The 12,346-nt window shown below is 45.2% G+C and overlaps 1 protein-coding gene across 1 annotated transcript in view; it reads right to left on the bottom strand.

Annotated features, from left to right (window-relative positions):
• The window catches only part of C5 (complement C5), a 50,793-nt gene that overhangs the window by 7,004 nt on the left and 31,443 nt on the right, over positions 1 to 12,346 (bottom strand). The window contains exons 27-36 of the mRNA XM_032232559.1: positions 11,614 to 11,709; positions 10,123 to 10,294; positions 8,968 to 9,173; positions 7,598 to 7,750; positions 6,002 to 6,064; positions 5,089 to 5,167; positions 4,067 to 4,121; positions 2,591 to 2,693; positions 1,976 to 2,053; positions 461 to 566 (exon numbers count right to left, since the gene is read on the bottom strand). Coding sequence (XP_032088450.1) covers positions 461 to 566; positions 1,976 to 2,053; positions 2,591 to 2,693; positions 4,067 to 4,121; positions 5,089 to 5,167; positions 6,002 to 6,064; positions 7,598 to 7,750; positions 8,968 to 9,173; positions 10,123 to 10,294; positions 11,614 to 11,709 — 1,111 coding nt within the window. The remainder of the gene's footprint in view (positions 1 to 460; positions 567 to 1,975; positions 2,054 to 2,590; positions 2,694 to 4,066; positions 4,122 to 5,088; positions 5,168 to 6,001; positions 6,065 to 7,597; positions 7,751 to 8,967; positions 9,174 to 10,122; positions 10,295 to 11,613; positions 11,710 to 12,346) is intronic.

Here is a 12,346-nt window from a genome sequence, read left to right as displayed (position 1 = left end):
AGAAAAGGAGAGGAAAGGGAGGGAGAAGGGAGGGGAAGAGGGAAGGAAAGGCAAGAAAAGGAAGGGAGAAGGGAAGGAAAGAGAAGGAAAGGAGAAGGGAATGAAAGAGGAAAGAAAAGGAAGGGAGAAGGGGATGAGAGAAGGAAATGAGAGGAAAGGAAAGGAAGGGAGACGGGAAGGAAAGGAGAGGCAAGAAAAGCTGGGAAAGGAAAAGAAAGGAAAGGAAGGGAGAAAGAAAGGGAAGAGGGAAGAAAAGGATTAAACTCTCTTGAAATATGGTAGATTTCTGAGAAAGCTGAATGCCAAATAAGAAAGAGCATTCGACTCTGTAGAATAATCAGTACTGAAGCCACCAGCCTAAATTCAATTAACAAGCTGATGTGCTGAACCAACATGCTTAGCCCCCCCCAAAGGGCAGATTCTCTTTTATGGGAAAGCCATCCAAACATGAATTCCTTACCAGGCTCATGATAATCATACACCGAGAAGGTTCCTGGACTTGGCACTCCCACCCGGTAAATTTCAGTTATTCGAAAACCAACGCACAGGAACTCATTTCCTGGAATCTGTAGAGAATAATGCAAGTTCAGAGGGACTCGGGATACATGATATTTCTCTACCCGGCTTCTCTGCCCTGAAACGTCAAGAAATCTTGGATGCGTTGCTATCTCAGCTCTTGTCATGAGCCAATCCGACTTCTGTTGGTTTCCAAAATTAGATCAGTTACAGGAGTGGGGTGTGCAAACCCACCCCTGGCTGAGGCAATTGGGCATAAGAAGTTTGTGGCCTGCCAGCAGCCAGTGGAGCTGGCAGCTGATTCGGATAGTGAGGAGGCTGGGGAGGAAGATGGGCCAGTCCTGGAGTCTGGGGAAGGCTCTGATGTCGGAGGCAGAGAGGGGGCCAGGGACGTATGCCAGTTCTCAGCTGTCTTCGGAGTCAGACATCAGTGAGGCAGAAGAACAGCTGGAGCCTGTTCCCAGTGTGTGCATGCACAGAGTTGCTGGACGAAGGGAAGAGCTAAAGAACAGGGGTCGACTTGGGAGTAAGGCCACAGGGGACAATGAATGGCCCCTCCCAGAGGAAATAACAGAGGAGCGAAAGGGGAGTGGAATTTGCAGGAGGCAATTAGTTCGCTTCATTGGTTCGTGTGTCTGTGTGTGTGAGAGAGAGAGAGACAGACAGACCAACAGAGACCAAGACTATTGGACTAATCCAGTTTGAATTATGCAGCTCTGAAACACAGGGTGATCAATCTATATCTATATCTATATCTATATCTATATATCTATATCTCTATCTCTATCTCTATCTCTATCTCTATCTCTATCTCTATCTCTATATCTATATCTATATCTATATCTATATCTATATCTATATCTATATCTATAGATATAGATATAGATATAGATATAGATATAGATATATCATCTATATCTATATCTATATCTATATCTATATCTATATCTATATCTATATCTATATCTATATCTATATCTATATCTATATCTATATCTATATCTATATCTATATCTATATCTATATCTATAGATAGATAGATAGATAGATAGATAGATATAGATATATATCTATATAGATAGATAGATATACATATATGTATTTAGTGTCACAACCCCTGGTATGCCCAAATATGGGAGGAAGCATACTGCTTCCATTTTCTGTCTATCGGCTATACCTATTTCCCTGGCTCAGCTGATAAAGGAGGAGAACCTTGTGGCTTAGTGGTTAACACAAATGCTTAATATGTAATACAGCACAGGTTCAAATCCCAGTAAGGGTATGGCTAGCTGATGAGAGCTAAATAGCTTGAAATAGATCTATACTAGTCTCCCTTTACTTATTTATCAGCACAAATGCAACACACACACAGACACACACACACACACACACACATAATTGATTATTTGACCAGCCTTGTGAGAAATAAAATTATGTGACAAAGAGGCAAGAAACGTACCGAGTCTACCTGCATGACGACATGCCCATCGGGCGTTATCTCGTATTTTGAAATCAGCTGATCCACACTATTTGAAAGCTGGGAAAAGAAAAGCAGGGCATTTGCCAGGTGATTGAATTTCTAGGGGGACGGTTTTCAGCAAAAACATGCCGTTGGAGACCCCATGGCGTTTATAAGTACATGTCTCCGTTCAAAAAAATAGACAGGCAGTCCTCAACTTACAAGTTTGTTTAGTGACTGAAGTGACAACAACACTGTGACCTTTCCCCCCCACTTATGACTTTTGCAGCGTCCCCAAGAGTATGTGATTTCCATTCGGACGCTTAACAATTGATTCGCATTTATGACGGTTGCAATGTCTCGGGTCACGTGACTCCCCTTTTGCAACCTTCTGACAAGGGGGAAGCCAGATGTACTTAACAACTGTGGGACTGACGTCACCACGGCAGTGATTCACTTAACAAACGCGGCAAGGCTGGTCGTAAAAGCCAACTTAACAAAAGTCTGACTTAGCAACGTGAATTCTGGGCTCAACTGCAGCCGTTAGTCGAGTATTGGGAATTCAGATGTCACTATATTGCTTTAAAAGAAATTGGGGAGGTCAGCGTTACTTACAAGAGATAAGTCTTCCTCATTTGCTTCCAGGCCGTTAGGAAGAGAGACGTCAATCACTGCATGGGGAGAGGAAAATTGCCCCGTCCTCCTCCGAGGTTTGTACCTACACAGGATGATGCTTGTTTTTGGGCCGTTTTCAGGCCATTTAAACATTGGGCACTAACTTGAACATTGGGCGCTATCTAACAAAGTGAAATTCAATGGGGAAATAAGTCAGGTTCTACATTTAGGCAAGAAAAACGAAATGCACAGGTACAGTATAGGTGGTACCTTGCTCAATAGGAGTAACTGTGAGAGGGATCTTGGAGTCCTAGTGGACAACCATTTAAATAGGAGCCAGCTGTGTGCAGCTGTGACCCGACAAATGCGCGCACAACAAAAGTGCGCCGGCGAAACCGCGGCGCGAAAACCGCAACGTCATCAACGCGCCCACAACAGCGTGCCAACAACAGCGTGCCAACAGAAGTGCGATTTAAGGTAAGGTAAGGGTTAGGTTCAGGGTTAGGTTTAGGGTTAGGTTCAGGGTTAGGTTTAGGGTAAGGTTTAGGGTTAGGTTTAGGGTTAGATTTAGGGTTAGGTTTAGGGTTAGGTTTAGGGTTAGGGTTAGGTTCAGGGTTAGGTTTAGGGTTAGGTTTAGGGTTAGGTTTAGGGTTAGGTTTAGAGCGCCCTTCTGTCGGCGCGCTGTTGTCGGCGCGCTTCTGCGCTCATTCGTCGGCGCAATTTAGAACTCGTGGTTTTGTCGCTGCGGTTTCGTTGGGCGCGCTTTTGTCCAGCGCACATTTGTCAGGGAACCGTGTGCAGCAGCTGCCAAAGAAGCCAACACAGTTCTAGGCTACATAAACAGAGGGATAGAATCAAGATCACGTGAAGGATTAATACCGCTTTATATGGCCTTGGGAAGGCCACATTTGGAATACAGCATCCAGTTTTGGTTGCCATGATGTAGAAAAGATGTGGAGACTCTAGAAAGAGTGCAGAGAAGAGCAACAAAGAGGATTAGGGGACTGGAGGCTAAAACATAGGAAGAACGGTTGCAGGAACTGGATAGGTCTAATTTAATGAAAAGAAGGACCAGGAGAGACATGATGGCAATGTTCCAATATCTCAGGGGTTGCCCCAAAGAAGAGGGAGTCAAACTATTCTCCAAGGCACCTGTGAGCAGAACAAGAAGCAATGGGTGGAAACTAATCAAGGAGAGAAGCAACCTAGAACTAAGGAGAAATTTCCTGACAGTTAGAACAATTAATCGGTGGAACAGAAGTTGTGAATGCCCCAACACTGGAAGTCTTTAAGAAGATATTGGACAGCCGTTTGTCTGAAATTGTATAGGGTTTCCTGCCTAGGCAGGGGGTTGGACTAGAAGACCTCCAAGGTCCCTTCCAACTCTGCTATTGTATTGTATGTTTCAGACTATTTTTGGGCCATTTTTGAAGTGCTTCTTGTGACACACAACCACCTCGAATTATCCACACTTACTTTGCACAGGCAACCAACAGCCGGACTTCATTGAAGGAGAGGTAATACTTCTCTTCTGTAAAAGCAAAAGGAGGTAGTTTTTCAAATAGAGAAGTTCAGGGTTAATGATCCCTCAGAGTACGAAGTGGGCGAAAATCGAACAGCTCACACAAGCGTTCTTGCCCCCCAACCAGATTGGAAAACTGGGGGCCCTCCAGGAAGGTATTGTTTAAAGAAGTACTTGCCAGCCAAGCAAGACACTGAGATTTTAGCATTTGGGGGGCGGGGGTCATCCAGGCTATGTTGAAGGAGATGTGACCAATATTGTCTGTGGAGGCTGAATTAAATAGGATTGTTTTCCATAGGTGATAGACGGAAGATTTCAACCTAGACTTCTCTATGTGTTAAGCATTAAAGTTATTTTTATTTAGATGTAGTTCCGATTACCAGAGGGAGCCCCCCTGTGAAGTACTGTGAGACCGTTACCATGGCAATTCCACTGCACTGTTCATTAGAATCCATTTTACAGCAGTACAGTAGAAGCCATTTGAAGGCACAACAGGCTGTAACATAGCAGAGCATTCCCCCCCTCCCCCGAGTGTACCAAGTTTGGTTGAAATTGCTTGAGACACTCCAGAGTTATGCTGGAAACACACACCCACATACATACAATAGGTAGGTAGGTAGGTAGGTAGGTAGGTAGGTAGGTAGGTAGGTAGGTAGGTAGGTAGGTAGATAGATAGATAGATAGATAGATAGATAGATAGATAGATAGATAGATAGATAGATAGATAGATATTGATAGATTGATAGATTGATAAAGATAGATAGATAGATAGATAGATAGATAGATAGATAGATAGATAGATAGAGATAGATAGATATATATAGATTGATAGATAGAGGTAGATTGATAGCTAGAGATAGGTAGAGATTGATAGATAGATAGAGATTGATAGAGATAGATAGATAGATAGATAGATAGATAGATAGATAGATAGATAGATAGATAGATAGATAGAAGATAATAAAGAATTCCTCACCGTCTAGCGTGACATCAATCTTCAACTGAAAGTCACAAGTGTCTTCAGAAACGCTGCTGACATAATACACGCTTCTCAGCTGCAAATACCCAAATTGGGGGGGAAAAACCAAATTAATTTGGAGACTTTGAAACCCCCCAGCCAGTTTCTAGTTACCGTTATAATATCTGTAATTAAGTCAGAGGTTCAATTTTGTGAAGACCATCAATGACAGTAATATTCCATCTACTACTGCACCTTTCTAGCCAACTTAACGAGAAGAGTTTTGGGTTCAAAACTCAGAGGACGCTGATATCATTGTTTTGTAGCTCAATGGATACGTTGGCCATCCAGTTCTCCATTACTTATTTCTATGTCCTTCTGTCACATTCATCCCGCCAAGCTGGATTTGCAAGATATTTATAATTTTGTGTTTATGTATAGATATTTGGGGTTCTAGATGCAAGAACCACTTCTTAGATCACCTAAATGTAAATGCAAGCAGTCCTTGACTTATGACCACAGTTGAGACGACCATTTGGGTTGCTAAGTGAAACAGATGCTAACTGAACCTTGCTCCCTCGTACGAGCTTCCTTGCCACAGTTGTTAAGTGAATCGGTGCACTTCTTCAGTTAGTACCCTGGTTTGTGAAGTCAATCCGGTTGTCACATCAACTTTGCCAGTCGAAAGGTCGCAAAAGGGGAACTCGCGTAACCGTCATAAGTAGGAGTCAGTGGCCAAAGCAACTGAATTTTGACCGCGTCACCCCGGGGATGCGTGAAGTGTGAAAACAGTCATGTCACTTTTTTCAGCCCCGTTGTAACTTTTAGCAGCCAGCCATAATCTAAACCAGCACATAAATTTGAACGGTCACTAAACTAAACTGTTGTAAGTCGAGGACTGCTTGCAAACGAAGGTGCATTGTTCACTTACAGTCACAGCTGCTGTCCCGGTACTGCTCCCTGTGTGTATGTCTATATTATCCTTCACGGAAGCCTAAATTTGCAAAGAAATGGCAATATATATATATATAAAGTATACAGTATACAGTATACATTAATATATCATTAATCCCTATGGCTGCTAAATTCTTGTTAAATCATCATAAACGTGATCTGGATGTTTTTGGCTGCTTGAGGCACAGATCTGGTTTTGTTAGAATCCTGGTTTATCATCATCATCTTCTTTTAATGACCCCATAATCCCTTGCGGGGTGCAGACTGGGCAACTGAACAGCGCTTATTGGCTGGATGCCCTTCCTGTTGCCATTGCGGAGTTTTGTTTAGCACATATATTCTCATTATGCCCAGAGAGAGAGAAATATCTGCCTCTGCCTAGGATCGAACTCACAGCCTGCTGGTTGTGAAGCGAGAGAGCTACACCTCTAGACACCACTTTATCACGATCTGTGAAGTGTCTCTCCAGCTAAGGCATGAAGCAGGGGGATGAAAGCGTGACTTGGGGGAAAAAAGTAAGTGGGACGAGAAGGAGAAATTCCACTTTTTTTCCAGTGCCGTCGTAACTTTGAACTGTCACTAAATGAATTGTAAAGGGCCCGTTGTTGTTGTTGTTGTTGTTGTTGTTTTTTAAAAAATGGGAAACTCCCTACTTCTGAACTTCCCGATTGTTCCTGCCAGCCATAATCCAAGGATTCATGGCTGTGGCGGGAACTGGGGAAGGGCAAAGTCAGGCTGGGCAGAGCAGGGGAGAGGTAGAACAAGGGAGAGGGGGTTCAGATGAAGACCAAGGCCCACCCCCTTCCTCATCTTAGGGCATGCAAGGAAGAGCGGAGAAGAGAGCAACGGGGGGCTTGTGCGGCTTACGAGGGAGGAAACGGCCCTGATTCCCTTCGCAAGGCACACCTGGGGATGGAGTTTAAAGGAGAGGCAAATGGGAGGGGCGGTTATCGGGAACAAACGCTGAAATCATCTGGGCTTAACTGCTTTATCCGAGTTCCTGGCATCCTCTTAACTGGTTTGATTTACTGCCATGCTACTTCACTTCTGGAACTCCTTATCTTGCCGGATTAATTACCTTATTTTGCCTTGTTGGATTTATAGTTGGAAGCTTTTTGCTTACAACATTGGGACTTGAGTATTTTCAGCCAAAGGCTGTTAACAGGTTTGGGGAAGAGTTTTTCTCCAGGCCAGAGAGTTGAAAGGGACATTGAGGGCATACTTGGTGTTAATAAAGAGATTCATACCGTTTCTCTGGCTGTGTTGGATTTATAGTTGAAAGTTTTCTGCTTACAACATTGGGACTTGAGTATTTTCAGCCAAAGGCTGTTAACAGGTTTGTGGAAGAGTTTTTCTCTGGGCCGGAGAGTTGAAAGGAACATTGAGGGCACAGTTGGTGCCAATAAAGCAACTCATGCCAGTTCTCTGTGCCATGCCTAGGTCATCGCAGTCTTGCTTAAAACCCACAAATAATATTTCTTGGCCAACGGACCAATTCCTAGATCAAAAACCACTCCAAACACCTGCTTTCTTTGAACTCCCATCCATCCCCCTCCCCGATCCATGAACTCACATCCACAGGCCGGCCGATGTAATTGTGATGCGTGAGCCTGTACGTGTGGAAATCTCCCTGAAACTTGTAAGATGCTTTGACGTTCATGTCCAGTGCCAGCCGTTTAATCAGGATGGAATATTCTGTCAAGCACTCCAAAGCAATAACTGTATCCTGTCAAATCAGTGTGAGAGGGGGGGGGAGAAACCCCAAAGAGAAAGCATTAGAAGGGAGGCAACCACATCGTGTATTAATTGGGAGGGAAATAAATCCATTTCTGGTTTTTAGGGATGAGAAAATGGAAAATTAGACCCCAACATCTCGATAGAAAGGATATTTTTCATCACCCCGGCTCGCCTCTTCTGCCTTCGAAGTCATAATCACCTCCTAGCATATTATATAAGTGGTTTCTTCATGGGGCTTTCGATTTAATTTTTTCGGATTTAGCAATTAATTAAGTATCAGTGAGACTCCCCCCCGCCCCCCGTTAAATGAACACCATACCAGGCAAGTAATTCCATGCTAAACGGCGCAAAAGTCTGTTCTTAAATTAGAACAGATTATTAAGTGGTTGATTGGCAGGGAACATCTGCTCCCTGCCAATCAACCAAAAAGTTTAAGTCACGGAACTAACTAAGCATTCATTCATGGTTGCAGCTCCGCCTGGAGATAAGCAGAATGCTGCGGGCATTGTCTAGGACAGGCAGAGGTGGTATTAAGCCAGTTCTGACCAGTTCTGGAGAACCGGTAGGGGAAATTTTGAGTATTTTGGAGAACCGGCAAATACCTCCTCTGGCTGGCCCCGCCCCTGATGTATTCGCTGCCTCCCAAGTCCCAGCTGATTGGTTGGGTCTTCTTTTGTTGCCCTGCACAGGAGAATGGAGCTAGAAGGCAGGTTAGTGGGATGGGGAGGGAATGGAGGTTTTGCAATATTCTTCCCCTGGAGTAGGGAGGTAATGTGGATTTTGCAGTATCCTTCCCCTGCCACGCCCACCAAGCCATGCCCACAGAACCAGTAGTAAAAAATTTTGAATCCCACCACTGAGAACAGGGGGCGTCAAACTCAAGCCCGTGGGCTGCATCCAGCCCGCGGGGCTGTCCTGGTGTACCCAATTGGAAAAAGAAAAATCAGGCCAATGTAGCTTTGGCTTAGTCTACTCAATGCGAAGAGGGTAAATCAGGCCAGCACTGTGGGGAGTAACATCAAGCTGGCCATGCCCACCCAGCTGGCCACACCTCCCTGGTCTCCCCAATGTCAACCACAGCCCTGATGCGGCTCTCAATGAAATTGAGTTTGACACCCTTGGTCTCGGGGGTTGTCTAAAGCTGTAAGGATGCTCAAGGTTCCTACGGTTGACCTGGAGGAAGTGGGAGAGGGAGAGCGCTGATACCTGGGTCGAATAAAATCCACCCCCAAATCTCTGCTCTTCGGTCAACCATTTCATGACCGGCTTGGCGTAGTTGTGGTCGCCTTTCAGCAAAATGGACAGCAAGACGTAGGCGGTGGTTTCAACCATCTTGGCGTTGCCCTCAGAGGGAATGCTGGCGTCGAATTTGACGGGGGTCTCTTTCCAGAAACGGTAGACTGGAGGGTTTCCTGTAAATTGGAAATAACAAGAGATAGAGCATCACAGAAGGGATGGGAGAAACCGTCTCACCTCTGAGCCTAGCCAAAGAACCAAAGGACCAACGAGAATATGTCCCCCTGGCTTCTTATTCTTAGCAATTGCTACAAATCTGCCTTCTATCGAAGACCTGTATATTGCACGAGTCAAAAAAATATCTACAGACCCCTCGAACCCTGGACATAAAATGTTTGAACTCCTACCCTCAAACCGAAGTTATATAGAGTACTGCACAGCGGAACAACTAGACCCAAGGACAGGCTTTCCCTGAACGCCCTCACTCTGCTAAACAAATAATTCCCTCAACACTGTCAATAATTTACTAAGATTGTATTACTATTCTTCTTCTCTTCCTTCCTAATGCCTGTCTCTCCCCACTTACGACTATAACCATGTTGCTTCTATCTTTCAATTTATATTGTTCTCATTGGTTTCCTAGTATGATTTGATAGTTTATTAGTAACCTGTGACTATCACTCAGTGTTGTATCTTTTTATTCTTGATGAATGTATTTTTATTCTCCTTTTGTACACTGAGAGCATCTGCACCAAAGACAAATTCCTTGTGTGTCCAATCACACTCGGCTAATAAAGAATTCTGTTCCATTCCGTTCCATTCCATTCTATTTTTATGGTGTTTATAAAGGTGAACCATCATCTTCTTCTTTTAATGAGTCCATAATCCCTTGTAGAGTAGAGTCTGAGAAACTGAATGGAGCTAGTTGAGTGTTTTACTGGCCAGATGCCTTCCTGTCACCAATGCGGAGTTTTAGTTCGGCAGATACATTCTCATCATTCCCAAATGAGAATGGGGCTCTCTACCTAGGATCGAACTCACAGCCTCCTGATTCTGAGGCGAGAGCACCACCTCTAGGCCACCGCACGCAGCTGGTGAATTGAGTTGATATAAGGAGGGCTTTACCTTTCACTTGAGCTTCATTCTTCAAGCGAAGGTAGGCTGAGTGGAGGTTAGGGTGGTTGACCTTTGCTTGAGTGAGAGCATAAGTCACGATGGCTAAGACAAAGGTGTTTTGCGACTGCGCAACGTTTTGCAACAAATAATTCACAGCTTTGTTTTCAGCATCTGCAAATTTCTGTAAAGGAAGTAGAAAAATAGGAACCACCTTTAGAATTAGAATTAGAATAAGTTTATTTATAGGCAGCCCTTTTCCCTGAGGGGACTCAGGGCGGCTAACAACTTATATGGGAGGGGATACATACAATGACATATAACATAACATGTAATTAAAAAAATAAGCAACATTCATTCAGCATTCGGGTGGGGGCGAATTATAATCTTTACCCCCAGGCCTGACGGGATAGCCAGATCTTGAGGGCTGCGCGGAAGGTCTGGAGGGTGGTGAGGATACGAATCTCCACGGGGAGATCGTTCCAAAGGGTCGGAGCTGCTACTGAAAAGGCTCTCCTCCGCGTAGTGGCCAGCCGGCACTGGCTGGCGGATGGCACTCGGAGGAGGCCTAATCTATGAGATCTAATGGGTCTCGAGGAGGTAATTGGCAGGAGGCGGTCTCTCAAGTACCCAGATCCACTACCATGAAGGGCTTTGTGGGTGGCAAGAAGCACCTTGAAGCGCACACGGAGATCAACAGGTAGTCAGCGCAGCTCGCGGAGGATAGGTGTTATGTGGGCGAACCGAGGTGCACCCACAATCACTCGCGCGGCCGCATTCTGGACTAGCTGAAGCCGCCGGATGCTCTTCAAGGGCAGCCCCATTTGATGGGAAGATAACAGTGCTCTGTGCGCATTGAGTCATGCCGGCCACATGACCATCGAGATGTCTTCGGACAGTGCTGGCTCTTCGGCTTTGAAACAGAAATGAGCACCACCCCTAGAGTTGGGAACAACTAGCATATGTGTGCGAGGGAAACCTTTACCTTATGTAGGGATTCTAGGCTGATTCCTCTTTTAACACCGCCCTCTCCCCATCCAGGTTGTGTCATTCCTTCTCCTACGCTCCCATCTTTAATCGGAATCCAATAGTCCAACAATAGCAATAGCAGTTAGACTTATATATCGCTTCATAGGGCTTTCAGCCCTCTCTAAGCGGTTTACAGAGTCAGCATATTGCCCCCAACAACAATCCGGGTCCTCATTTTACCCACCTCGGAAGGATGGAAGGCTGAGTCAACCCTGAGCCGGTGAGATTTGAACAGCCGAACTGCAGAACTGCAGTCAGCTGAAGTAGCCTGCAGTGCTGCATTTAACCACTGCGCCACCTCGGCTCTAGTCATCACCATCTGCTTCTCATTGCAAGGGCCAAACTCAAGCAGAGCTGAACGCGCTTACATCGTAACAACCTCTGAGTATAAAGTCCCATCAAAAAGGGTATGGAGATTTGACCACCACATGACAGTGGCGGTGTTACTAATAAGTGGAAAGCAGACAAACCTACCTGGAAGGGACACGGTTTTTTATATTCTGAAAAGGCAATCAGGGTGAAGGCTGTGAGATACAGACGGTTTTCTCTCTCCTGGTCCCGTAATGTACCCTTTGAAAAGCAGCAAATAAGTTAAGGGTTAGGGTTAAAAAAAATATCATTCGCTTCAGGGGTGGTATTACTTTCCCCACGGGTTAGCAATTGTAAGCTTGCGTGTGCATGCGCTTGGTTCACTCACACACTCCACGTCCACGCATGCACTCAGCCTTCCTTGCATGCGCTTTGGCTTGAAAACATGCCTAAATAGGACGGCATGGAGCTGGGGGGGGGGGTGAGCTGGTCCGCCCGCAATTTCTACTACTGGTTCGGGTGAACTGGTCCCAACTGGCTGAATACCACCCCTGATTCTCTTGATTCTTATTTCCCGTCATACCACAAGTTACAGAAATTAATCCATATCAATCTTCAATACACAGAACAGGCTTTGAGGAGGGCTCTGTGTCGGAGGCAGAGAGGGGGCCAGAGCCCTATGCCAGTTATCAACTGTCAGACATCAGTGAGGCAGAAGAACAGCTGGAGCCTGTTCCCAGTGTGTGCATGCGCAGAATGGCCAGACGAAGGGAACAGCTAAAGAACAGGGGTTGAGTTGGGAGGAAGGTCACTGGTGGACGATGAATGGCCCCTCCCAGAGGAAATAAAAGAGGAGCGAAAGGGGATTGGAGTTTGCAGGAGAGTTTGCATTAGTTCG

Source organism: Thamnophis elegans, chromosome 16, assembly GCF_009769535.1.
Source record: "Thamnophis elegans isolate rThaEle1 chromosome 16, rThaEle1.pri, whole genome shotgun sequence".
NCBI classification, from domain to species: Eukaryota; Metazoa; Chordata; class Lepidosauria; order Squamata; family Colubridae; genus Thamnophis; species Thamnophis elegans.
The sequence above is the reverse complement of the archived record's forward strand: the minus strand, read 5'-3'. Positions and strand labels throughout refer to the sequence as shown.